Source organism: Drosophila miranda, chromosome 2 (assembly GCF_003369915.1).
Source record: "Drosophila miranda strain MSH22 chromosome 2, D.miranda_PacBio2.1, whole genome shotgun sequence".
NCBI classification, from domain to species: domain Eukaryota; kingdom Metazoa; phylum Arthropoda; class Insecta; order Diptera; family Drosophilidae; genus Drosophila; species Drosophila miranda.
In genome coordinates, this window is record NC_046675.1 from 29,729,114 (window position 1) to 29,754,026 (window position 24,913).

The following is a 24,913-nucleotide window of genomic DNA, read 5'->3' on the forward strand; positions in this document are numbered from 1 at the left end:
AAGAATAATTAATTGGAAAAAATTCAGATAATTTTTGTATACAAATAAAAACTAAATAAATTTTTTTTTCTTTTTTTTTATATATATTTTTAAAAGTTAAAAGAGTTAAAAGTGATTTAATAAAGAAAAAAGAAAACTAAATTTAAATATACATATGAATATTTTTTTTTGCAAAATTAAAAACAAACAAACTACCAGAAAAAAATGTGCTCTTCTTTTGATTCAGTTTGAGTTTTATTGGGGGGTTTCTATGTGGTGTGTGCCGGCCGCTGCAATACGCGAAGCGACCGACACTCTAAGCATTAATTATTTGCAAGAATTTTTTGCATAAAATTAGAATTATAAATTACACGATGTGTTTAGAGTAAATCAAATAAAAATGTAACCCCAAGAAGAAGGTAAACAACATGATTAACAAGCCTCTCCCACTGGGACTGCCACTCCGCACTGCACTCCTAGTCCTCCTGCTAATTACCATTCCCACTGGCCGCCGTCTTCAGGACCGTTGCCGGCATTAGTTTCTTAGCCTCTCCCCCGGCCGTCGTCGTCACAGTGATCTTGCTACCAGCGGCAGCAGCAGCTCCTGCGGCCGTCACCATGGGTATCACCTTCATGTTGGACACCGGCTTGAGGTTCATGCCCTGCAATCCCTGCGAGAAGAACAACTGTCCGCCATTGCCTTGCACGGCAAAGACGAGATTATTGCCAGCTGTGGCTCCTCCTGTGGCATTGCTGCTCCCCGTGCTATTCGAAGTGCCCTGCTTGTTAGCCAACAGGACGTTCTTGGCCAGACGTAGGGTCTGTGTGCCGCCAGCCCCAATCAGCAGGGTCTTTGGTGCAGTCGCGATGCCACTGGATGCCACTGTGGTGAGGTGGTTGTTGGTGGTGGTGCTGGGGCTGCTGCTGCTGCCGCTGCCACTGGTGGTGGGCGCCAAGCGAAGCAATTGGTTGCCCATGATCACGGTCTGCATGGGTGCCCCACCGGGACGTGCGGGAATCTGCAATAGAAATGCATTAATAAAGAATTAAGGAGAGGTTCCTTTGCTGGATTTCGTACCGCTCCTTGGATCTTCAGCGTCTGCCCGCCAATTACAATGCTCTGTGTCGTACGCACAGCATTTGTTCCCGCTGTTGTCGTTGTCGCTGTGGGTTGGGTGGTCACAACACTACCGCCTCCTAGCTGCTTGATTGCCTTGGCATGCAGCAGCAATGGCTTGCCCGGCAGCACTGTCGTCTTGCCAATGATCTTGGGCACCATCGTGGGTCCTCCAGCGCCCGTTGCACTCACAATGCGCGCCATCGTCGGCAGATGCTTGGCCTGCACTTGGATGGGCTGCGTTGCTTGGCTTTGATTGGGCGTCAGGGTGATGACATTGCCCGCCGAGGAGGTTGCCAACTGGATGATGTTGCTGCCAGTCGTTAGGAGTTTCCCTCCACTCTGCTGCTGTTGCTGCTTTTGCAGCAGACTATCCAGCGTAATGATCTGCCCACCCTGAGTGGTGGGGCTACCACTCGCTCCGCCCGCTGCTGTGCTCACGGGCGTTGTTGTCCGTATCACACGCGTGGCATTCGAGGTGCTGACCACCGTTGCGGCACCTCCTGCCGCCGCTTGCTTGAAGTTCTGCAGCACAATCCTTTGCTGTGGCGACGACAGATTACCCTTGACAGCCACCGTTCCTCCAACGGTGGCCGTTGTGGTGAGTATTTTGGGTGAGGTCTTGGCCAGTGCTTGGAAAACTATCTTTTTGTTCGACGAAATGGCTGTATTTCCTGTGAAATCAAAAGAGTATTAGATTAGACACTGGAAAAGATCTCAGAAGTGGCAGGGCACTCACCCACTAATATCCTTTGCTGTGGCGTACTCTGCACTGGCGATGCAATCTTTGCCGTGCCACCCATCGCCTTCTGCTTCAGTTGTTGTTGCTGCAGCGTTGCAAAAGCCTGGGGCGACATCTTCACGATGCCTCCAGTGACGGCACTTACGGCCGTGCTACTGCTCGTTGCAATGGTTATGGGTGAAGTGCTGGTCTCCGTTGATGTTGACACTGATTTATTGGATATTATGGAGACGGCGCCAATCTTTTGCTGCACCGGACGCACTGTCGATTGGGGTACAACGCGTGAACCCAGTATCTGCACTTGCTGTGGCTTTGTGTGGCCTGTGGCTGCCGCACCAGCGGGCAGCAATCGTATAATATTCTTGGGCATCTGCGGGCGTGGACTTATTGTCATCGACTTGGGTTTGCCCAGCACTTGAGGATGCTGCTGCTGCTGTGGCGAGTGTAGCTGCTGCTGATGCTGGTCCAATGGTATGATAAAGTTCCCTATTTTGCTCGTTGTCGGTGTCTTTTTGATCATCAGCTTTTTGTTAACAGCCGCCGTGGTCGATGATCCTTGGGTAGAAGTGGGCGTGGTGGCCACATGAACCGTCTGCATGCCACTGGGCGTCGATACCAGTATGGGTGTGGTGTTCTTTTGAGGACTGATCTTGGATATAGAAAAATTACCCGCCTTTGGGGTCCCCACAGCCACGGGTCGATGCACTGCACCCATGGGAACGGGCTTGAGCAGGGATTTCTGCATTGTCGGCGACGGGATGGGCGTCGGAATAGCAGTGGGCGAGTGCTGGGCTGTTGTGCTGGTGTTGTTGTTGTTGTTGTTGGCAGGTGGTATGTTGTACTTGAGAGGCGGCACGGGGGGGCACTTGACAGGGAGCGGAGGAAGCTTCTTCACTTGCAGGAGAGCAGGAGGAGTGGGATTGCCCACAGAGGCTACCAATGCTGGCATATCCTGCATTTCCATAGAGCTTTCGCCATCCTCCTTCTTTGGCTTGGCCAGGTTCTTCTTTTGCTGCTGTTTCTGCTTCACCAGCGTCATGTTGAGCTTGTGCATCCGTTCGAACTCCTCCTCGCTGCGATTGCGATGCAAGTAGATCCAGATCTTGCGCTTGGCATCGTACTTCACACAGGGATCGATCCCGCCGTGCATTCGATCCAGCGCACCGCTGACAATCGTCTGCAGGACGTTCTCCGCCGCCTGATGATTCACGAACTGCGAGCACTTCAGCAGCTCTGAGATTTCCGAGCGTGTACCCTCGCCATTGGGCAGCCGGGCCGTGGCGTCCCTTACCAGCGTCAGAATGGTCACAAACGGCGGTCGATCGTCCACCATCACGGCATGTCCTCGGGCCTTATTTAGGGGCAAGCTCTGGGTGTAGATGCCCTTGACGGGACCCACCACGCTCTCGTAGCCGTTCAGGCGATACGTAAACGGTCGATGGGGATACTCGAAGCGTAGCCTCTCCTGCCGCTGGAACTCCAGGATGTCCGCCTGGCTGGCCGTGCGCACCGTCCAGGTGGTGGGGCACCGTGGCGGCGGCGTCGGCGATGCATCCACGTGCATGGACGTGGGTACGGTTGCAATAAACATGGCCCCCGGGCTGGGATTCAGATGCACCGTCGTGGCTACGGATTGCTCCTCCTTTTGGGTCTTCAGCCAGTACTGGCAGAGGGTGCACAGTCGCGCATCCGAATCCCTGCCAGCGCCAATCCACTGGTAGATATTCAACATGGTCTTGTGCTCTATGTAGGGCACATATTCCGCCGGCAGTGGGCCAACATCGGCCGCCAGAAAGTTGACTGCGGACTGCAGCAGCAACGACCAATCGGGCTGCTGGATTCGGGCCACATCACCCGTGGGGATGACAACATCGGAATGTTTCTCCCGCCAGGTGGCCAACAGAATCTGCAGCTCTCCGTAGGTCAAACGATGCTGTGGCGTGGAAACGAACAGATCTCGCAGCAGAGAGAAGTAGCAGGCAGGGCGAGGCGATGCCGCAGTTCGAATCACTTCCCCTCCTCTGGCGGGGGGACTGCCTACGATGTGGGCAGCCGCCTTTAGAGGAGGATTGGTTGGGGAATTGGTTGAAAGATTGGAAATTATGGTTGAGGCTGGCGTTGGCACACTTATGGGCTCCAGCTTGGGGATCAATGCGGGCACCGGAGCAGCAGCAGTCGCCGCCGCTCCTATTTGTGGTGGCATTTTCTTTGGCATTAGATCCTTGGGAACATGATCCTGCTGTTGCTGCAAATGGTGCTTCTGCTTCTGCTGCTGCTGCGTCTCTTCTTTGATGAAGATATCCTCCTCGGGCTCGTTTTTGACCACCCCAATGCGCACCAGAGCGGGTGGATCGGGATTGAGGCGCGCCAGCAATGCTTTTGGCTTGCGTCCCGGCTTGAAGCTGCCCACAAACTGTGCCCGCGTGCAGATATCCCTCAAACGCACCTCCGATGTATCGAATTCGGGATTTTCCTGTAAACAGAAAAATACATTTAAAGTGTCCCTTTTTTTGGGAACCGAAGACCAATGCTTACCGGTTGCTCCACTTTCCGTCGCTTGTAGTCCCGCAGATACTTTTTGAAATTCTTATCATTCAACTGCGGGATTCTGCCGGCCTGCATGGAGCGCAGGACCTGCTCATCATCCACACCAGGGCGACGCTTGAAGAAGGTATTGTAAATGCTATTCTTGTCCGCCGCATTCGAGGACCTCACGGCGGTCTCCTCCATCTTGGGCTCCGCCTCCATCTTGGGCTCCGCCTCCATTTTGGGCAGACGCTTCATTAGATCCGCACACTCCTCGTCCTCTTCCTCGGCACTGATCTCACCCGAGGGCACCTTGAGCTCTTGGATGACCTCCAGGAGCTCCTGGACATACCGCTTCTTGGCCCGTTGCGAGCACATTTTGTTCTCCATCGAGAGCGCTGGGGGTTTTCGCTTGCGCGGCCGTGGCATCATCGACTTGGCGGCAGCGGCAGACTCTTCCGGCGGCGACGAGGTATACGCCAGCTTGAGCATGTGCTCGCGGGAGAGGAAGAGCTCTTTGGCCAATTGGCTGAGACGTTCGGCCTGCTGGAAGCGGAATTCGCGCCGACTAGAGTGGTGGATGCTGCGACGCAGCTTAAGGACATCCGGCCGGAGGTTACCATCCTCCAGCTGCCGCTGCAGCTGCAGCAGAGGCGACTGGCCGAACCGCTGAAGGCCACCATTAAACAACTGAATGAGCGTACGCTGCTGCTCGGCCCCCGCCTGCGGTGCAGACACCAGACCCGTGAAGTCGGGCAGCAGGGACTGCAGCCGCGCCTGGACATGCTGCGGCAGCAGTTGCCATGTCTCCATCGAGAAGAACTCATGAAAGATGGCGGAGTTCTCGCAGAGACCCCGCGGCAGGCGAAAAGTGTCGCGTTTACTTAGCTGCGCCAGCTCCAGTTCATCCGATTGGCAAGTGGTGGTGTCGTCCTCCGTCTCGGATTCGGTGATCGCATCCTGATCGGAGATATCCTCATCCTCGACATCGACGTCGTCCTCGGGCAGTGAACCGGGTGCAGAGGAACTGGAACTACTGCTGCTCCGATTGCTGCTGGCGCCGGAGCTGCTGCTGCTCCCGTCGCTCATTTGGCCAATGTCATCCTCCTCCTCCTCCTCGGAGTCCAGGCTGGGCCTCAGCATGCTGTTGATGTTTATGTTATTGCTCATTTTTGTAGCAATTTTTGTGTCGAACAGCGTTTTTCCTTTTGTTACGTGGGCAGAGCACCGCACCAAGAGCAATTTTTTTTCTCTACACTAAGTTATAATTTTTGTCTCTTACGCCGCTGCTGCTGCCTCGTTATATCAAACATATTAGCTGGTTGTTTTCTTCTTTTTTTATTGCTTCGCAGCATGTTTTCTCTACGATTTTTTCGGCATTCCTCACGAGACGCGCCCATTTTGCAATGAGTTGGCAGCTTCTGCCCGAACATTACGCTGATTAGGGATGAACCGATATGAGAGTTTCAAAATACAGTTGCAGCCGCGATTAAATCAACATTTATATGAAACTAGTTTAAAATGGTTTAGATCGGGGTTTTAGTTAGGGAAAATATGGATATAACAATGGTTTCTTGCTGGTCGGACACAAACAAATCACTGTTAATAATTTAATACAATTCCACCGAATTTTGCCATTCAATCGGTGGCGCGGACACGTACAACAAAATTTCGCCTGTGTATACCAAAAAATTTGTAGCGGCGGCTTTTCGCCCTCGGCTTGCAACAATTTTCCTACTTTTTTGGTGTTGCAAATAGTTAACAATTAATAAATGTTGAACCACAGCCACCATAGCCCACAACTGGTCAAAATGAAAGACCATTGACAGCAATAAAAGGTGAATAAGAATGTGAATAGAGAGAGCGAGTAGGCCGCTGTTTTAGTTTTAGTCGTCAAAAGTTTCAAATAAATAATAAATGTGTGTAGTGTGTGTCTGGTCAGAGCTTAGAAGTCTAGCAATAGGAGGCACAGGCATAAAGGCCACCCGACGCCACAAAAAGAGGCAGACTCTCGGATTGCAAAAAAAAGAAGAGACAAAAAAACTATAAGAAGAAGAAAATGAGAAGAAGGTGAAGTAGAAAAGAAGAAGCAGAACTCGCAAAAGGCAGAAAAGAGCCCGAATGAACGCGCGGCAAATGCTTGCAAAATTACATATGTATATATACATATATACATATATTATGTGTATATTGCACATAAAAATAAGAGAAATAGTAGTTTCTTGCGCGCAGACTAACCGCAATCTAAATCGCGTTTTTCTTGCAGATCTGTAGAACATAGTGGCGGCACAAACCCTCCGGTTATCTATGGGAAAGGAAAAGACCGACGCTTGTGAGACAAATGCCGCAACATCTCTGAGAGCAAAAAAACGACCAGAAGTGGGTGTGGAATCCACGGACTTCACCGACGCCATCTCCGACTCTGAAAGAAACCAAACCAAAGGAACAAGAACTAAAAAGCAGTCCAAAAATGATGTTCCGTCGGAGGCAGTCGGCAGCAGCCACAAAGAGCCAACAAGTGATGATGCTACCAGTGGAACAGATGCAGAAGCAGCAGCAGTAGCCGAAGTTTCTGTCAAAGTACAGGCCACCTTGGATAAACCCCAAGTGGAAAAGAAAACCTGCAAAATCCGCATTGTGCCTCTAGAGAAACTACTGCCACAGAAAGTGACGCAAACGAGAGAGCAACCAAAAGTCTTGCCGCAACGCAAGTCTCGCAACAACATTTCGATCATTGAATTGAGCGACAGCGACGAGACCGAAGACGAGCAAAAACAAGAGCACAAAGCGCCCATTGTAGTGAATCCTTTGCGCAGGAAAGCGAAGGCCATCACCAAGTCCCACGGCAACGCCAGCGGGGCCACCATAACCATCTTGTCATCCTCCTCCTCGGAAGAGAACAGGCCCTTCAAGCTATCGAAGGCTGTCGAGGCCAAGAAGCGGGCAAAGAATATTTCCAGTCTGTTCCACTCATCCGCCGAGGATAGCGGCGACAGTAAGCCCTTGCAGGTCCGCGCCAAAGCCATCAACGGCAAAGAGAAGATTGCCAAGAAGATCCCACGCATCGCTTCATCCATTGAAGGGAGTGACAGTCGGTCTGCAGGCCCAGGCACCAAGAAGTCTCGAAATAAGAGAAGCAGATTTCATTCCGAAGAAGCGGCCAGCCTCGCACAGCTCTTAAAGGCGGCCATCAACGGTGCGGAAGAGCCAAGGTCTCCCAAGAAGATTGCTAGTGAGTTCTCCTCTTCGTCCGAGGAAAGCCAGCCCTTGGAGACCCGCAGAAAGGCCATCAACGGCAGGCCACGAAGGGATTCGACGCTTTCCAAGGAGAAGCATCCACCGAAACCCTCTGCCACTTCTGTGCTTGCCCAACAACAGCAGCAGCAGCAGCATCGACTGAAAACTTGTTTGGTACGTGTGAAGCGGATTAAAGCGTCAGAGCCGGAGCGAAGGCCAAGCATCAAGGAGGCAGAGCCGAAGCCACAGACAGAACAAAAGCCAAAATCTAAGGCAGAACCAGAGCCAGAGCCAGAGCCAAGCACTTCAAACAAACGCCAACGCATCATGAGCACAGATTCCGAGGAGGCTGCCACAACCTCGGGCACGGCAGCGGCAGCAGCCAAACGGGCACGCCGCTCCGCAAAAAAGAGTGAGGAGTCCGAACCGGACTCCGACTATGAGGCAGCCGAGGAGGCGCCCGAGCAGGCCGAGTCCGATGAGTCCGAGCAGGAGGAGGAGGAGGAGGAGGAGGAGTTCCAGGCAAAATCCGAAGAAGATGAAGAGGCGGAGGAGGAGGAGGATGCCGCCCAGACAAGCGGCAGCGAGGTAATACCACAGCGCAAGCGTCGCGGCGGCGTCAAAAAGCGCGACACCGACTCCGACAAGGGTTCCTCCGACTTTGAGCCCCAGGAAAAGTCCAAAAAGAAACGCAAACGCATCAAAAACAACTCGAGCGGCGAGAGCGATGCGGATGGGGATGATGAGAAGCAGAAGAACAAGCGGAAGACGATTCGAAAGATTATCAAAAGCAAGGATCTCGATATGACCACCAAGGAGGCGGCCAAAGAGGAGGACGATCGTCGCCGTCGCATCGAGGAGCGTCAGCGGGTATACAATCGCATCTTTGACAAATCGGAGAGCATCGAAATCTCCGAACTGGTGCTGGACTTTGACGAGGACTCCAAGAAGGCTCTGCTGCAGGTGGACAAGGGCCTGCTCAAAAAACTGAAGCCCCATCAAGTGGAGGGCGTCAAATTCATGTGGGATGCCTGCTTCGAGACGCTCAAAGACAGCGAAGAGAAGCCCGGCTCTGGCTGCATTCTGGCCCACTGCATGGGTCTGGGCAAGACCCTTCAGGTGGTGACCCTCACCCACACGCTCCTCATGAACAGGCGCACAGGCGTCGAGCGAGTCCTGGTGATCACGCCCCTTAGCACGGTGAACAATTGGGCGCGTGAATTCCTCTACTGGATGAAGTTTGCCAATCGCAAGGACATCGAAGTGTACGACATCTCCCGCTACAAGGACAAGCCCACGCGGATCTTCAAGCTAACCGAATGGTTCAACGAGGGCGGGGTCTGCATCCTAGGCTACGATATGTACCGCATTTTGGCCAACGAAAAGGCCAAAGGACTGCGCAAGAAGCAACGCGAACAGCTGCTACAGGCACTCGTCGAGCCCGGGCCGGATCTGGTGGTCTGCGATGAGGGACACTTGCTGAAGAACGAGAAGACATCGATCAGCAAGGCGGTGACAAGGATGCGCACCAAACGGAGGATTGTCCTCACGGGAACTCCGCTGCAAAATAATCTCAGAGAATGTAAGTAAAGGATCTCCTTCCTGAGCGGCTGTCTAATCTTTGTCTCTTTTCCGCCCATAGATTACTGTATGATTCAGTTTGTGAAACCAAGTCTGCTCGGCACCTACAAGGAGTACATGAATCGCTTTGTGAATCCCATCAGCAACGGCCAGTACACTGACTCCACGGAGCGCGATCTCCGCCTGATGAAGCACCGCTCGCACATACTCCACAAGCTGCTGGAGGGATGCATCCAGCGTCGGGACTATTCCGTTCTGGCGCCGTACTTGCCGCCGAAACACGAGTATGTGATCTATACGACGTTGTCGGAGCTGCAGCAGACATTGTATGGCTACTATATGACCACATATCGGGAACAGAACAGCTCGGATATCTGTGGCAAGGGTGCGCGCTTGTTTCAGGACTTCCAGGACCTGCGACGCATCTGGACGCATCCCATGAATCTGCGTGTGAATAGCGACAATGTAATTGCCAAGCGTTTGCTCAGCAACGATGATTCGGACATTGAGGGCTTCATTTGCGACGAAACCGAGGAGGAGGAAGCCGCCGACAGCAATTCCTCCGATAGCTGTGAGTCCTTCAAATCGGATGCCAGCATGTCTGGTGCTCGAAAGAGTACCAAAAAGCACAAGACCCGCAACAGAGCCGGTGCTGATTCGGATTCCGATCTGGAGATGCTGCCCTCGGGACCCCTCGCACAGAAGGACGACCCCTCCGAGTGGTGGAAGCCATTTGTGGAGGAGCGCGAACTGAACAACGTGAATCATTCCCCCAAGCTGTTGATCTTGCTGCGTCTCCTGCAGCAGTGCGAGGCCATTGGCGACAAATTGTTGGTCTTTTCGCAGTCCCTGCAATCCCTGGACGTCATCGAGCATTTCCTTTCGCTGGTGGACAGCAATACAAAGAACTACGAGTTTGAGGGTGAGTCTCAGAGCAACCTCTTGGTCCCCCTCCCCTCTAATATCTCGCTTTTCCTCTAATAGGGGACGTTGGCGAGTTCAAGGGCTGCTGGACCAATGGCAAGGACTACTTCCGACTCGATGGCTCCTGCAGCGTTGAGCAGCGCGAGGCCATGTGCAAGACCTTCAACAATGTGGCCAATCTACGCGCCCGACTTTTCCTCATTTCCACGCGTGCCGGCGGTCTGGGCATCAATCTGGTGGCCGCCAATCGTGTGGTGATCTTTGATGTCTCCTGGAATCCCTCCCACGACACCCAGAGCATCTTCCGAGTGTATCGCTTCGGGCAGGTGAAGCCCTGCTACATCTACCGTCTGATCGCCATGGGCACCATGGAGCAGAAGGTGTACGAGCGGCAGGTGGCCAAGCAGGCCACCGCCAAGCGTGTGATTGACGAGCAGCAGATCTCCAGGCACTACAATCAAACGGACTTGACGGAGCTCTATTCGTACGAGTTGAAGCCAACGGCGGAGCGGGAGATGCCGGCACTGCCCAAGGATAGACTGTTTGCAGAGCTGCTGACCGAGCACGACAAGCTGATATTCAAATATCACGAGCACGACTCCCTGCTGGAGCAGGAGGAGCACGAAAATCTGACCGAGGAGGAGCGAAAGTCCGCGTGGGCCGAATACGAGGCGGAGAAGACACGCACCGTGCAGGCCTCCCAATACATGAGCTACGATCGCAATGCCTTTGGCAATCAGGTGATGGGACAATTTGGCAACGCCTCCGGCAGCGTCACCTCCAACAAGATCTTTGGCTTCCGTTCGGACATTCTGCTGCAGTTGCTCAACATGAAAATATCCAAAGATCATCCAGAACTAACGCAGAACCAGGTCATCCAATTGGTGCCGACATATCTGCAGCAGCTGTACAACGAGATGAACAATGGAGATCCCTCCATGTACAAGGATCTGTTGAATCTGCACGGGAATATCATACACCCCAGTGGGATGTATATGAATCCATTGCTCTATGCCAATCAGCATCCATCGGCGGCGGGCTATAATCAGGGTACAGGTGGTGCCGGTGCCGTTGCGGGTGTGGGTGTCGGTGCCGGTGCCGTTGCAGGTGTGCCAGGAGGAGTTCCGCCTACGGTGCCTGCAGCACCAGGTTTCGAGCCGGATAAGGTATACGAAATTGATTAGGATTCTCCACCTTCACAGAGGCAGATTGGATAAACACTCTCCACTCCACAGAAGAGAGAGAAGCCACACCCACAGGGCCCTTTCCATTGAGAAAACACAACCCTTGAATGGGTTGAAATTTATATTATAATTTTAGGTAATTTCGTGTTTTTTGTTTTTCCTAACAAATGGATCGATCATCTAAGCTAATCCAATAACCAATTTATTGTTTTCTCTCTCTCTCTCTCTCTCTATCTCTCGCAGTCTAGTTAAGGGTTTAAAACTGTCCTAAAAATTCAGCTGTAGACTTACAATTACATTAGATACAAGATAAAAGATACACAGATGCGTTTTTCAGTTATAATTAAAATAAACACACAAAATATTATTTAGATCGCCTAGCTATTACGATTATAATATTGGAATGAATGGATACGCTGTAGCGTCTGGCTAGGACCTCCTCCAATCCCTCACACACACACAGGAACATTATTTAAACACGCAACAAACGATAAACAATAAATGGCACAGATATTATACATACAAAAAAAAAATATAATTAACATTTAAAGAGGTTTTTATTGGGGAAAGGACAGGGTTTTTGTGGTATGACTGAAGCTTGGAGAGGAAGGCGTCGGAATATTTAAGAAAGAATTGCTTTAGAGGGATTTTTCTGGAGATGTTTGATGATTGAAAGGAAAGTACTTACATTGATTATGGATATATCTGGCTTATAACACCTAGATATAGCCATATTTTATAGTTTTGAAGCACACCTTGAGATGTTTAAAGGGATTTTAAGTGGTTTTAGGGATCTCCTGGAACTTCATTCCAATGATGATGAATATATAGATATACCTATATTCCCAGATTCAATGAAGATTTTGAACCGTGTTTGGACTTGGGTGGTACTTTAGAAGCCTGGAAAGAATGTACATCCAATGCTTATAGATACAATACCTCTTTTCTGGTATATAAGATGTGGATTGTGATTGAAACAGTTTTTGGAAGTTTTGAACGGGTTGAACGGGTTTTGAGGGCTCTTCTGGGGTATCTTTATAGCCTTTAGCGATTAACAAAGGAAGTACTTTCCTAAAAGATAACGAATATATCTGATGCTTTTGGATATATGATATCCATATTTAACGCATTTTTTCGGCAAAATAAATCTTGATCTGATCTATTTTTTTTTATACCTCCTTCACGAATGGAATCTGCCAGATGTGTGGTGCAGCACCGAGAAGGAAGCGTTTCCGACCCAATAAAGTTTATCAAGTATATCCTGTCCCTCACTCCCGAGGAGCACCGAAATCTCGGAGATTACAAGAGATAGAGCAACACAGTTTTATATCCAGACTACTTTGATAACACACTGAATCGAGTTTGTTTCAGTTTGTGCGCCCTGACTGAGTATCGAGCATAAATTTCGAGTGGCAGCCCTAGCTGCGACTCAGTTCAGTGACACAATTTGTCAGATTCAGATTTGTTCGATTTGTGGAAATATCAGCAACAAAAATGCCGCGACGCAAGCGCACCTTGACGAACAAAAACAGCGATACCGGCACGGACGCCGCGCAGCCGCAGCCCCCTCCGGTCAAAAGGATGCGCATTGCTTTCCAGGCAATGGACATACCCAAGCGACGCCAGACTGTGGGCACGGTGCTGGTATGCGGCACGGGCGACTTCGGCCAGCTTGGCTTGGGTGAGGATATCCAGGAGCGGAGGGGCCTTGCAGTGGTGGAGAACATTCCAGGTCCTGTGGACGTTTGCGCCGGTGGCATGCACAGCCTCGTGCTGACGGAGAGTGGCGACATCTACTCGTTCGGCTGCAACGACGAGGGCGCCTTGGGGCGAGACACCAGCGAGGAAGGCAGCGAGTCGCTGCCCGCTCTGGTCCGTTTGCCCGGCAAGGCGGTGCGCATCTCGGTGGGAGACTCGCACTCCGCTTGCTTACTGGAGGACGGCAGCGTCTATGCTTGGGGATCGTTCCGCGACTCGCACGGAAACATGGGCCTGACCATTGATGGCAACAAGCGCGTACCCGAAAATCTTTTGGCGGGAACTGTCTGCTGCAGCATCGCCTCGGGCTCCGATCACTTGGTCATATTAACCACCATGGGAAAAGTGTACACGATAGGATGCGCTGAGCAGGGCCAGCTGGGACGCATTTCAGAGCGTTCAGTGGACGGAGGGGGTGAGCTTTTTTCCCCCACATACCTACATATGCATGTGTCTTCCGAAACTACTTCCCTTACATTCCACCAGGTCGCCGTGGCAAGCGCGATTTGCTGCAACCGAACCAGTTGATCGTGCATCGAAGCAAGCCGTTCGAGGCCATTTGGGCCACAAATTACTGCACGTTCCTGCGGGAATCCCAAACAGAAACTATTTGGGCCGTCGGCTTGAACAACTTCAAGCAGCTGGCCTGCGATAAAGATGTGGTTCGGATTTTACATCCGATTAGGACTTCTCTTAAGCAGATCAATCAGATCTGTGGTGGCATACAACATACACTGTTTCTGAAGAATGATCAACGATGCTATGTCGTTGGTCGGCCAGAGTATGGACGCCTGGGACTGGGCAGCCAGCAGGACGTGGTGGCCCAATTAACGCCCACTATTAATCTCCCTGCCAATATCGTCCATGTGGGATGTGGCGATATCTCTTCATATGCCATCACCGAAGATGGCAAGCTATATGCCTGGGGCATGGGCAACAGCTACCAGCTGGGCGTGGGCGACGGCGATGATCAACTGGAGCCGGCCCTTGTCGGAGGCAAGAGTATCCAAAACCGGAAGATGCTGCTTGCATCGGGCGGTGGCCAGCACGCTCTGTTTTTGGGCGAGGCTGATGCGAAGGAGCAAGAGGAATCAGCAGCCAGCTCGAGCAGCATGACGGACCACACTCCTATTGCCTCTTCAACTTTAATCGAGGAAACTCAAGTTGACTGCCCCCGAATCCAATTCGGTTTTTAATTAAGACATGTTTTCCTAAGATACCTACAATACCATCACGGAGAACACCACAAACACTGCCAATGGATCTAAGATCTAAGAAAATTATTTGATGTTAAAATTTGTTTTTTATAATATTTGTTTTCCGTGTGCATCTTACAAGTTCCTTTATTATGTTATTCTAATAAACAAACTGATTTAGAGTAAACAAAAAATGAACGAAGTTTCGATTTGTTTGGCTCCGTAATGCTTTCAGGCTTATGATACTGCTGTGGGATCTTCTAGGAAACTTCTAATGGAAGAAAAATATAGTAGATTGAGTAATAGACTATTTAAAGCCGTCTCTGGATATGGGATGCTGCAGAAAGCAATGTAGAAGAGATTTGTGGAATCTTTTGGGATACTCCTAACGATAAGGAACAGGTACACCTTATGATATTGGATAGGATAGGATTGGATATAGGATTCTGTACAAAGGAACGTAGCGTATCTTTTGCGGAACTTCTAATGTAAGATAATAACACAGAATTTCGGCTATTGGCAGTGGCTATATGTAGACATTTGCCATGACTCAAAGCAGAGGTTTAACCTTTCGAAAGCCACTCTGGAATAAGGAATATCAATGCCTTTTGCATAGGTGAATAACCTTTTATTTAGGAATATGTCATCTGCCACTTTCCGCAAGCTAAAAGCAACTAGAAACAAAACGAGGGGGAACGTTGTGAGTTGCTGCGGACACCGCAACTCTACGGTTATACCCGATACTAAGTCAGTACGGCTCTCCTCCGGCAGACGCCGCTAATATTAAACGACACGACAAAGAGTGCGTGCGAGAGAGACAGAAAATCAGTCTGAGCGTGACGTCGGGGGCTGCGTAGCCAGTGCAAATTGATTTGTTCCTTTTGGCTATAAAAATTATCTGATCTGATCCAGATTCAGCAATCTGATACATATGGTCATTATCTATGATTCTGCGTTTTTAGTTTTATCGAATGTGCAATATTGTGAATGCAACAGATTTTCGTCCTTTGTGGGGGCGGAAGGGGGTGGGGCGAAATTCTGAGATATACGTTTTATAGTGAGATCTAACAGAAGTGCGGATACCAAATTTGGTTACTCTAGCCTTAATAGTCTCTGAGATTTGTGGATGCCCCAGATTTTCGTCCTTTGCGGGGGCGGAAGGGGGTGTGGCGAAATTTGGACACAAAACGGTCAAGGTCCGATATCACAGGAGTGTGGATACCAAATTTGGTTGCTCTGGCTCTTATAGGTTCTGAGATCCTTGAACTCATATTTTGCAATTGGCAAAGCCGACCATGAAACCTGTGTGTTAGAGAAAGACAGAGCGAGAAAGAATGAAATTGTTTTCTTGATTCTGGCTATAATCATTATTCGATCTGGTTCAGATTTTGCACTGTAAAAGATATGGTCATCCTCACCGATTCTGCGTTTTTGGTTTTATCGTATCTTTAAAAATGTGGATGCCACAGATTTTCGTCCTTTGTGGGGGCGGAAGTGGGCGGGGCGAAGTTTTGAAATATTTTTGTAGCAGTGACATATCACAGAAGTCTGGATCCAAAACATCGTTGCTCTAGCTCTTATAGTCTTTGAGCACTAGGCGCTGAAGGGGACGGACAGACGGACAGACAGACAGGGCTCAATCGACTCGGCTATTGATGCTGATCAAGAATATATATACTTTATGGGGTCGGAAACGATTCCTTCTGGACGTTACACACATCCACTTTTACCACAAATCTAATATACCCCAATACTCATTTTGAGTATCGGGTATAAAAAAAATTCTTATAGACTACTACAAAACAGTACGAATATGCCTGGAATCCACAAGGTCTTATAAATATACAAATATATATTTTCCGTGTAGTGTTTATTGAACTATTAAAATTAAAAACTAGAAACCCCCGCTTGCCCATTGATTGCGCCACTCCTCACTTGGGCGGCAGCTTGCCCATCATGCGGAGCTGCTGCATTTGCTGGGCCTGCAGCATATGCTGTTGTCCCGGTGGCATAGGGCCCACGGGCGACATGCCGCCTGGTGGCATGCCCGGCATCAGGCCAGGACGTGGTGGCACCCCACCACCCATGGGCTGTTGCATGCCGGAGGGGCCCTGCAGCATGCCGGGATTGATGGGCGGCGTCGGACGATTGTGGACGCCCTGTTGGATGTCGGAGAGGCAGGCCTTCCACTCCTCCAGACGATTGTAGTGCTTCTGCAGGAGCGCCTCCTTGCGTTGGATCTCAATGCTGAGATCTTGGTTCTCGTCCTTGATCAGCATATAGGGCTTGAGGGTGGACACGAGGAAACGTTTTTGCAGGAAAAATGCCTCCATTTGGCGGGCCACATCGATGAAGCGATTTGTTGTCTTTTGTACTTCCAGTTCGATTTCCTCTTTGTTGGTGCCAGAGTTTGGCTCCTGTTTTGTCAGTGATAGCAGGCAGGACTGGAATGCTTCCTCGAACTCGTCCATCAGGTTTCCACTGCCAGGATCGTTCTGGGCCATGATTTAAGCGGATTTTTTATGCGAATTTAGAAAATTTGCCGGTCCACCAGTGTGACGACTCGATAAGAAATCGAACTTAGCCCACTTAAGCCCCCTCTATTTAAACAGTTGAACGTCTTGAGGTAAATGGCGGCAAATATTACTGATTGTAAAGTCTTCTAGTAGATCCATGCCATATTTCCTCTGAACTTAAAAAAAAAACGATTTCGTGAACTGCGCTAAAATTAAAACATGTTCATTATTTTCGGTGGAATATTAAAATACCCTTGGCTTACAATGGGCTAATCATTGGTGGAATTGGTGGTTTTTAGGGATGATAGTTAGGCCGATAGTTCGCGTGCATGCCGCTGTTTATATAAAAAAATTAGTTTTAAATTAAATTGATATTTAAAATGGCTTCCAGGATGGTTCAACGCTGTCTGCACACAGCACAGAGCTGCCTGAGGGCTCGCGTACCCCGTCGTGCCAATCCCGGCCTTGGCTATCAGCTGCAACAGCTGCAGGAACACGAACGACCCACAGCGAGGACCGAAGCTAGCGAGGATTATGCCGATCTGGAGTCGGATTTCATGGACGTACAGAAGACACATCGACAGCATGAGGCGCAACAGCAGGCGCAGCGCGATCGTGTGCGTCAGCTTATGATCAAACACAAGTATTTTCGCGATGTAAAGCTGCCCAATTTGCTGCTCCATGCGGAAAAGGAGCAGATACGTCTGCTGCACGAACGGCGACCGGATGAGTGGACCATCGAACGTCTGGCCGAGAGCTTTCCGGCCACCCCGGAGATCGTCCAGAAGGTGTTGCGCGCCAAGTGGCGACCGAGGAATGTGACCAGGATTCGTGCCCATGACGAGAGCGTCATGAGAAACTGGCAGCAGCTGCGGCAGGGAAAATGTGAGGTGGCCATACCCTCGGCTTTTCTGCAGCACTTGGAGAAGTTCTCGGAGCGACGACAGCAGGACTTGAAGCAACTGAAGCCGGAGGAATGGCCCACACGGCCAGCCCTCCCAGTGCCGCAGGGAAACGAGTTCCGGCAGCTTCTGGGAAGTGGAACTAAGACCAAAGAGGACCGTAACCCTCCCCAGCTACCTTCAGGCTATGCTGCTCCACCCGCAGCAGCAGAAGATGAAACCTATTTGCTGGACAAAGTCCGCAATAAGCGAAAGATGCGTCTGCAGGAGCTCAAGGAGCTGCAGCTTGTTTCCGCCGTGGCAGAGGAGGCGCCTCCCCAACCACCGCCCAGCAATCCCAGTGGCACGGGTTTCCTCTCTAGCTACGTGCAAAAGTTCGAGAGCAGCGAGATCGTCATCAGTGCAGCGGATCAGCAACGCTACGAGATGACAAAAGTCAAGGATCGCATTGTCATACCACGAAAACTGCATCGTGTGGGCGCCACGTACCGCGTGGAGGATGCCTACTACCATGATGACGGAGAGCTGCTCTATCGCGTCCCAGGCATGAAGGGTGGCATGAAGGGTGGTGTCTGAATCTTTTATTAAAAAATATAAATTGTATATAAAATAAAGATATCTGTGAGAAATTCTTCAGTTGCTGAAGGCAGCGGCGATTAGATCGCTTCCCGCCATTAGAGAGTCTGAGGCCACCGTGATGTGGGCACCCGTCAGTTTGGAGATGAAATCACAAGCGGCTATCTCCGCATAGTTGGCCCCGCCGACCACAAAAACAAAGAGATTACGTAGTCGCAGGGGAAACACATCCGCTTCCGCCCCACTGGAGGCAGCAGCAGGACCTGGTGGCTGTGTCTTTTGCTGTGCAGCATAGGCCTTGGGCGTCGTCTGTCTGCTGCTGTCCAAATGGAGTTGCATGCCCTCGATCATGGCCAGCTTCGTGGACAACTCTTCAGCGGTGTTGGCGCGCAGCAGAATGGAGCACAGCTGTGCCACCAGGGGGATGTAGGTGCCATTGAACACAAAACTGGGGCAGGACTGCACCTCCTTCGATGAGGCGGCACCATCCGGACCATCGCCGCAGGAGGTGAGCAGCTTCAAGCGATTGGCATTTGCCTGGAACTCGGTTTGCTGGAACTTGGGCAATGGGAGATTGGCCAGCAGCTTGGTGGGCGCCTTCTTTTCGGGCAACAGCTGGGGCAGCAGACCCGCTTGGGCAAGCTGCTGGAACACCCCCAACTCGCGATGGCCGAACATGTTGCAGTAGTTCCTGGCAAAGATCTGCAGCTCCTCGGGGGCCACGCCCGCGCAGTGATGGAGGAGGCACAGCAGTCGCAGGGTATTGTAGCGCTGGCCATCGGTCGTCAACAGTTCATCAATCTCCCCCAGCAGGCGCTTCCTGGACACATTATTGAGGATATCCTCCTCTAGGGCTTGAAGTCTACGAAAGTTTCCCAACATTTGGATAACGATTTCGCTGGCATTCAAATGCCGCAAGACTTTGGCTTTGAGTTCCGTGAGTTTGGGCAGCTTACGTGCCACGTAATCGTGCATCTCCTCCAGCTGCATGTCGTTCAATTTCTGCAGCTCCAAGCCCAAGGCCTTGACCTGCGCCCGTATCCAGCTGCTGGCCTGCGCAAAGTGCTTGTAGCGGTTGTCGCCATAGATCTCATCGGAGGCAGAGTTCAGGCGGACAGAGATGGGTTTGCTGCTGGCCCCCTTTGAGGACTGCTTGCTCTGCAGCAGCTCCACGCGTTGGCTGCTGATCTTGTTCTTGGAATTGTCTACCACAATTTCGCCCGCTCGCTGCTGGAACACCTCCAGCAGCAGACCCGCATAGATGGCGGGGGTGAGCAGGCTCGAGGGATAGTCCTTGTCCCGATCGATGATCAGCCAGCCGCCATAATCGGGGGGACTGCTGGACTCCGGCAGCTTGCCCAGGGCCTGCAGCATTTGCAGGAGCTGCGCTGAGTGTGAGCCAAAGCTGAGTATCACCGCCGGTGGGCCACAGATCATTTGAAGGAGCCGCAGGCTCTGAGCCACGGCCGGCAGGGGCGAACTATCACCCTGGAGGTACAGGCACTCGTACAACTAGGGGAGTACACAGAGATTAGAAAGGATTTGAGGTGCCCTTGAGGTAAAACCCTTACATTCGGCAACTCCATGCTGAGGACACCCTGATCGAAGTAAATTAAATCCCAATTGTAGTGATGGAGCTGCACCAGGCCCCACAGACCCGCCTGCTCGAGCAGAGTCTGGTAGTACGTATAGCAGCTGGGCACACAGATGATGTGGTACATCTTTAGGGATACGTCGGGCGTCTCCACCATGGCCAGGGGCTGCAGCTGCCGCAGGAGGGTCTGATATGTGCCCAACAGACTGCGTATCATGTAGATGTGCACCTCATCCGCGGCGCGTGGCAAACTCTGTTTGGCATCGTGCTTGTATATCCTCTGTATACCTTTAAGTCTGCAAGGACACATAATCATATGCGTTAAATCACATTTAAGGAAGCAAATTCCACCCACTTTAACCAGGAGGCAGTGCAGACGTGTTCCAGCGGTTTGATGAGAGCGGGCTCCAGAATCAGCTCCTTTTTGCCGGGTATGGAGCACAGTATGGCTTGGAGCTGCCAATACACGAATCAGAAATCACATATTCGAGTGTTGGAAGCATTACCTTTTCCTGGGCCACCAGTTGAAATCCCTGCAGCTTCTTTTCCAGCGTTAGTTCCATTATCATCTATTTATTTATCCATTTATCAGCTGATTGCAGACATTTAACAGGGGCGCCTAATTTTTTTAAACATACTTTCCTTTTTCTACCTTGCCGGCAACATGTTCTCTAGCCACAACAACTCGAGCCGCTTTATCATGGAAAGGTATGGACAACAGGCCAAATTACGGTCCAGCATCATGACAGCATGATATGAACCTCACCTCACGTGTTTGATCAGCGATATGTTGTGATTGTTTACAAACCCTGTGGTATGTTAGGAATGTTAGCGGAATGAATGGCAGCAGAAAACCCGCCCAGATACTTTTTGTTACATATTGAGCTGAAGGTATGTCTACGTTATATCATCAATCTATTAAATGTGCATAGTCACTTGTCACCCATTCACTTTCAAACAATTTCTATTTGGCGCGCACCACTCGTAACCAGTCGATAGTATCGATAACCGAACTTGAATCGGGTAAGGACCTCTTTTAACCGGTAGTCAACAATTCCATGCACAATGTTGCGGGCAACACTAATTTTCATACCCTGGGGAAATGGGTATTATAGATTGAGAATATGTTTGTCATCCCAAGCTCCAAAATAATTCTCTGTTTTAAATCTATTTCAACGATATTTTGCAGCTCATCGTCTTCCTACAGGGACCAAGAATAGGTATAAGGAGATATATGTATGTATATACACATACAAGATAAAAATCATATAAATGAATATGTCTAAAACATATCAATCTGAGCACGGCTCTTTATTCATTTCGTTTTATCTACATATTAAATTAACGAAATAGGGTATAAAAAAACTATACTACGGCTTACACACAACACGTACCAGCATCATTGCGGCATTTTTTGTGGAATTATTTTGTTTAAGCCTTTATTTTGGTCAAAATACAATAAAAGCAAGTATTTTTAACAAGCCATTCAAATAGAAAATAGATTCATTATTTGCTTTAAACTATGTGGGTATGGCTTAATGGTCTATGTAGCGAGAAATATTCAACGGAATATCAAAATTGACTAATATGAACGTTTTTTCCCATTTTCGCTAAAACCCTTTTTTTATTTTTTTTTTGTTAAAACCATCTTTTAGACAAGATCCATTAAAAGCAATTATTTAAAATAGGTTAGTTACGTAGAAAATTGATTCATCAATCGTATAAAATTATGTGAGCATGGCTGGATGTTCGATCTAGCTAATAATATTCTACGGAATATCAAAATTGACCAATATGGTTTCCAATCCCTGATGGAGAACGATTAACCTATTATTCGCCAAGGGGGTATTTTAATTTTCCACCGAAAATAATGCAAATGTAATAATTTTAGCGTCGATTAGGTGAAAAATATTGTGTTTTTTTTGTTAATTTAGAGGAAATATGGCATGGATCTACAAGAAGAATTTACAATCCGTAATATTTTCCGCCATATACCTCCAGTCGTTAAACTGTTTCAAAATAGGGGGCTTTAGTGGGCTAAACTCGATTTCTTATCGATTTACGGAACGCTATATTGTTGTTGAGGAACAGCCGCGCCGCCCCCAACAACAGTAATTTCAAACACCCCAACGCGAGCGGAAGCCAGTCATTTCTTGCGCTTTGCGGGAATTTCGTGTTTTTTGCGTGTTTCGGAACCGTGTTTACCGCCGTCTTTGTCGCATTTATATGCTCTAGCTAAACGTAATCTATTACTCCGCGCCTCCTAAACAAATAGTCGTGCCGTCAGTGGCCAAAGTGCAATTGAGGAACCACAGCCTATTTCATACAGTGTCTGCCCGCGAAATTAATAGGCGCCGTTATCTTGTGGAGATATTTTCCTCCTGCATAACAGCCAAAGGCCAGCAATTCCTCTATCTCTCTCACACAAGAAAGAATAAATGTTTATGGAGTAGTAAAGTATATAAATGAATATATATATCATGTCCAGCTGAAACTAGAGGAAAATCAAAGTTTAACAAACGTGTGTTTATATTTGTGTGGCCGCAAGTGTAGTCCCGTTCACTCTCTCTCTCTCTGTGTTTCTGTGCGTGTTCGTTCGCGGGTGTTGTGTGTGAGTGAGCTGGCAAGCATGTGTTTGTGATTTTATGTTGAATTGAATGCCGCCCTCCGCGCGCTCTCTCTACAGTTACAAGGTAAGAGGATGAGTAATTTGTTTAAAAAAAAACAACAACAAACACAAAAAACATTACATTTTTTTGTGGTTGAATATGTTTGCACTCGAATATTTTTGCAGATACCTCAAATTGTTGAGCTAATGATAAAAATACTTGAATGAGAGCTGAGCTGTCTCTTGTGTTGTTGTTACTACCGCTTGTTGCATGCCATCCTTTTTCTCGCTCGCTCTGGCGCTCTTTCTTTTCTTTACTCCCTCCTCTCGCTCTCATCTGCCGTCTGCCCTGTCTGTCAGTCATTATGTCTTTCGCTGCGTTTTGGCATGCCGTTTTAGAGAAGGGTATGATGTGCGGCACTAGCATTATGAAGGGTACGTATTCACGAAAGCTAACTGTTTCATATAGAGATTCCCAAGTCGAAACAAAAAAGTGACCACCTCCTCTAAGGGTATCAAATGATTCGATCCTCTGGTGTCGTCACCCTTCTCATTTTCTTATAGTCGCTGGCTGCTGATGTTGTTTTCTTCTTCTTCGCCGCCGCTGTTTTTTTTTTTTCGGTTTCTTTGCGTTTGTTTGTTATACCGGTTTGGATCATCATCAGTGTCTCTCTCTCTCCCTCTGCCGCTGCAGGTAGTTGTTGTGCACATCGTGTACTTTTAGATTTTCCTTCGGTTTTGCGCTTCTGTGCGTTTGCGTTTCCGTCTGCTCTTTTTCACATTGTGATCTTCTTCTATTTCCCTGCTCCCCCCCTCTTGTTTCTTAATTATGTTTTATTTGTCTTCTGGGGGATCATAAAATCAGATGAGGTTCTTTCGCATTAAAAGTTCATTTTCGTTGGACAGCAAATTTATTGTTTCTTCTTAAAAATAATTTGCATTTTATTTTTTTTGCATAAAAGGCTGTTCAACTTTTGTTGATGGCTTTTACTCTGAGATCATTGGAGAAGGGTTCCAAATTTAATTTTAGAAAGGTTTTAAGGAATAATCTATGATTAATTTGCACTTAATCATGTAATTAACAAAGAAACAAAGAAGATGAATGAATCAAATAGTTTCCGTAATTGCAAACAAAGCGTATAAGAAACGGTATAGACTCTTCTAAGAACCGCTTTTCCAGCTCTAAAAAGGTACCTCATTTCGTTTTGTTGTTGAACTTCTAATGTTTCTCTAAACATCGATTATACCCTGATGTATAAATATCATATCGAGACGCATTAACGGAAATTGCAATGGCCAAGATATGTCTAATGATGAAATTAATATTGTTGCTCATCGACCGCCGGCTTATTTACACAAAAAAAAAAAATACACACACATATGGAAGACCACTTTACCGACTTCCTCATGGCCAGAATCCGCGACGATGTGTATATTCAATACGATAACAATAACAAAACTCTGCAAATCGAAGAAATAATTCATTTTGCGTTTAGATAAATAAACATTTTCTGCTGCTCCCAAGGCGATAACCCCAGGGGGGGGGAGAGTGCCAAAGGAAGAGATGGGGCGAGGCCCAGCCATAAATTCTTCAAGAAAAATTCTGCACTAATTAAAACCAGAAACAAATTACACATCGAAAACGAACAGAAGGAAAGAGAAAAAAAAGAAAAATGAAAAGTAACAGAACTACAGGAATTTTGCGTAAGCACGCACACACACACACAAGGGAGAGGGAGCAAGGGAGATGCACCCGGTTTAAGATCGAAAAAAAGTTACAAAATTCTTCTTTTTCTTCTTAGAAAACATTAAGTAATTCCCAGTACTGGGATACACCTTAGTCACAATATCAATTCTTTTTGTGTTTCTTTGTTGTTCTTTTTCTTTTTTTTTGTTGGAGGCGTGTGAATTTGCTTCGATTTTGATGTCTGTTTCAGTTTCTTTTCTTTGCTTTGCTCATTTCGGGGCGTGCAAACACACGCAAACACAATCCATACCCCCCAATTAGTATTGTTGTTTATTCCCTCTATTGGCTTGCGGCAAATAAGGCAGCTCTCTATTAGCTTTTGGTCTTTGTCTGCCCTGCCCCCCACCCCACCCCCCCCCCCTCCCCTCCCTCTGCCTTCTGCCATTTCTGTGTGATCTACTGTTTAGAATGGATATTCTTCTTCCAATTATATTTCGCGTTTTATTTGTTTTATCGGCTTTTTCGCACACACTTGTACTTGTACTCGGGAGAGCTATTTTTGGCTTTGCCTTTCCTTTACTTTCCGCTTTGTTCTTTTTTTTCGTATTTCTGTTTTTCGTCATCGCCCACACGTGTTACCGCCGAGATTGTTGCATTTGTTGCGGTTTATTCGAATGAGATTTTCCCGTTTCTTTGTGCGTAATTACGTGAATGAGTTCTCACACAAATTTGCGCATTTCCAGTCCCCCCACACTCCCCCCTCTCTCTTCTCTGATTTGTTGAGAA

At 48.7% G+C, this 24,913-nt stretch overlaps 7 protein-coding genes across 11 annotated transcripts in view; 4 read left to right on the forward strand and 3 right to left on the reverse strand.

Annotated features, from left to right (window-relative positions):
• Positions 1 to 185: 185 nt before the first annotated feature.
• Positions 186 to 5,784, reverse strand: LOC108155389 (nuclear factor related to kappa-B-binding protein). Its single transcript, XM_017286169.2, has 4 exons — positions 4,374 to 5,784; positions 1,836 to 4,311; positions 1,058 to 1,770; positions 186 to 998 (listed from the first exon to the last, which is right to left on the reverse strand). Exons 1-4 carry the CDS (start codon positions 5,532 to 5,534, stop codon positions 468 to 470), a joined length of 4,881 nt encoding a protein of 1,626 aa, XP_017141658.1. The 5' UTR covers positions 5,535 to 5,784; the 3' UTR covers positions 186 to 467.
• A 255-nt stretch (positions 5,785 to 6,039) lies between these two features.
• LOC108155390 (transcriptional regulator ATRX homolog) lies at positions 6,040 to 11,661 on the forward strand. Of its 3 annotated transcripts, XR_004471987.1 has the most exons (5): positions 6,040 to 6,202; positions 6,631 to 9,183; positions 9,244 to 10,104; positions 10,167 to 11,426; positions 11,534 to 11,661. XR_004471987.1 is itself a non-coding variant. In XM_017286170.2 (4 exons), the coding sequence occupies exons 2-4, from the start codon at positions 6,672 to 6,674 to the stop codon at positions 11,288 to 11,290; spliced, it is 4,497 nt and encodes a 1,498-aa protein (XP_017141659.1). In that variant the 5' UTR covers positions 6,040 to 6,202; positions 6,631 to 6,671; the 3' UTR covers positions 11,291 to 11,661. The 3 variants fall into 3 exon arrangements, 2 of the variants coding, with proteins under 2 accessions (XP_017141659.1, XP_033245346.1); XM_017286170.2 differs by having other exon boundaries at positions 10,167 to 11,661; XM_033389455.1 differs by lacking the exon at positions 6,040 to 6,202 and adding an exon at positions 6,309 to 6,434 and having other exon boundaries at positions 10,167 to 11,661.
• A 1,006-nt stretch (positions 11,662 to 12,667) lies between these two features.
• On the forward strand, positions 12,668 to 14,336 carry LOC108157831 (regulator of chromosome condensation-like). Its single transcript, XM_017290034.2, has 2 exons — positions 12,668 to 13,463; positions 13,535 to 14,336. The coding sequence occupies exons 1-2, from the start codon at positions 12,785 to 12,787 to the stop codon at positions 14,242 to 14,244; spliced, it is 1,389 nt and encodes a 462-aa protein (XP_017145523.1). The 5' UTR covers positions 12,668 to 12,784; the 3' UTR covers positions 14,245 to 14,336.
• Positions 14,337 to 16,056: 1,720 nt separating this feature from the next.
• Positions 16,057 to 16,826, reverse strand: LOC108154254 (mediator of RNA polymerase II transcription subunit 28). Its single transcript, XM_017284488.2, has one exon. The coding sequence runs from the start codon at positions 16,746 to 16,748 to the stop codon at positions 16,176 to 16,178; it is 573 nt and encodes a 190-aa protein (XP_017139977.1). The 5' UTR covers positions 16,749 to 16,826; the 3' UTR covers positions 16,057 to 16,175.
• Positions 16,827 to 17,057: 231 nt separating this feature from the next.
• On the forward strand, positions 17,058 to 18,264 carry LOC108156975. Its single transcript, XM_017288766.2, has one exon. The coding sequence runs from the start codon at positions 17,141 to 17,143 to the stop codon at positions 18,236 to 18,238; it is 1,098 nt and encodes a 365-aa protein (XP_017144255.1). The 5' UTR covers positions 17,058 to 17,140; the 3' UTR covers positions 18,239 to 18,264.
• Positions 18,224 to 20,447, reverse strand: LOC108156974 (vacuolar protein sorting-associated protein 33B). Of its 2 annotated transcripts, XM_017288764.1 has the most exons (4): positions 20,339 to 20,447; positions 20,188 to 20,288; positions 19,810 to 20,128; positions 18,224 to 19,750 (listed from the first exon to the last, which is right to left on the reverse strand). In XM_017288764.1, the coding sequence occupies exons 1-4, from the start codon at positions 20,399 to 20,401 to the stop codon at positions 18,296 to 18,298; spliced, it is 1,938 nt and encodes a 645-aa protein (XP_017144253.1). In that variant the 5' UTR covers positions 20,402 to 20,447; the 3' UTR covers positions 18,224 to 18,295. The 2 variants fall into 2 exon arrangements, with proteins under 2 accessions (XP_017144253.1, XP_017144254.1); XM_017288765.2 differs by lacking the exon at positions 20,188 to 20,288 and having other exon boundaries at positions 20,339 to 20,419.
• Positions 20,448 to 21,923: 1,476 nt separating this feature from the next.
• The window catches only part of LOC108155045 (furin-like protease 1), a 165,118-nt gene continuing 162,128 nt past the window's right edge, over positions 21,924 to 24,913 (forward strand). Inside the window, exon 1 of one of the 2 annotated variants that reach the window (XM_017285618.2) lies at positions 21,924 to 22,525. The gene's annotated coding sequence lies outside the window, so the exon portion shown is untranslated. The remainder of the gene's footprint in view (positions 22,526 to 24,913) is intronic. The other variant, XM_017285620.2, reaches the window with a different exon arrangement.

Bases quoted from the DNA above. Each gene is read 5' to 3' on its own strand.
- LOC108155390 (XM_017286170.2), top strand. From the start codon at position 6,672: ATGGGAAAGGAAAAGACCGACGCTTGTGAGACAAATGCCGCAACATCT. The intron at 9,184-9,243 runs GTAAGTAAAGGA...TTCCGCCCATAG, and splicing joins GCAAAATAATCTCAGAGAAT to ATTACTGTATGATTCAGTTT. The intron at 10,105-10,166 runs GTGAGTCTCAGA...TTCCTCTAATAG, and splicing joins AAAGAACTACGAGTTTGAGG to GGGACGTTGGCGAGTTCAAG.
- LOC108156975 (XM_017288766.2), top strand. From the start codon at position 17,141: ATGGCTTCCAGGATGGTTCAACGCTGTCTGCACACAGCACAGAGCTGC.
- LOC108157831 (XM_017290034.2), top strand. From the start codon at position 12,785: ATGCCGCGACGCAAGCGCACCTTGACGAACAAAAACAGCGATACCGGC. The intron at 13,464-13,534 runs GTGAGCTTTTTT...ACATTCCACCAG, and splicing joins GCGTTCAGTGGACGGAGGGG to GTCGCCGTGGCAAGCGCGAT.
- LOC108156974 (XM_017288764.1), bottom strand. From the start codon at position 20,401: ATGATAATGGAACTAACGCTGGAAAAGAAGCTGCAGGGATTTCAACTG. The intron at 20,129-20,187 runs GTGGGTGGAATT...GTGTCCTTGCAG, and splicing joins TGCACTGCCTCCTGGTTAAA to ACTTAAAGGTATACAGAGGA. The intron at 19,751-19,809 runs GTAAGGGTTTTA...GTACTCCCCTAG, and splicing joins TCAGCATGGAGTTGCCGAAT to TTGTACGAGTGCCTGTACCT.
- LOC108155389 (XM_017286169.2), bottom strand. From the start codon at position 5,534: ATGAGCAATAACATAAACATCAACAGCATGCTGAGGCCCAGCCTGGAC. The intron at 1,771-1,835 runs GTGAGTGCCCTG...TTGATTTCACAG, and splicing joins ACAGCAAAGGATATTAGTGG to GAAATACAGCCATTTCGTCG. The intron at 999-1,057 runs GTACGAAATCCA...TTTCTATTGCAG, and splicing joins CGCTGAAGATCCAAGGAGCG to ATTCCCGCACGTCCCGGTGG.
- LOC108154254 (XM_017284488.2), bottom strand. From the start codon at position 16,748: ATGGCCCAGAACGATCCTGGCAGTGGAAACCTGATGGACGAGTTCGAG.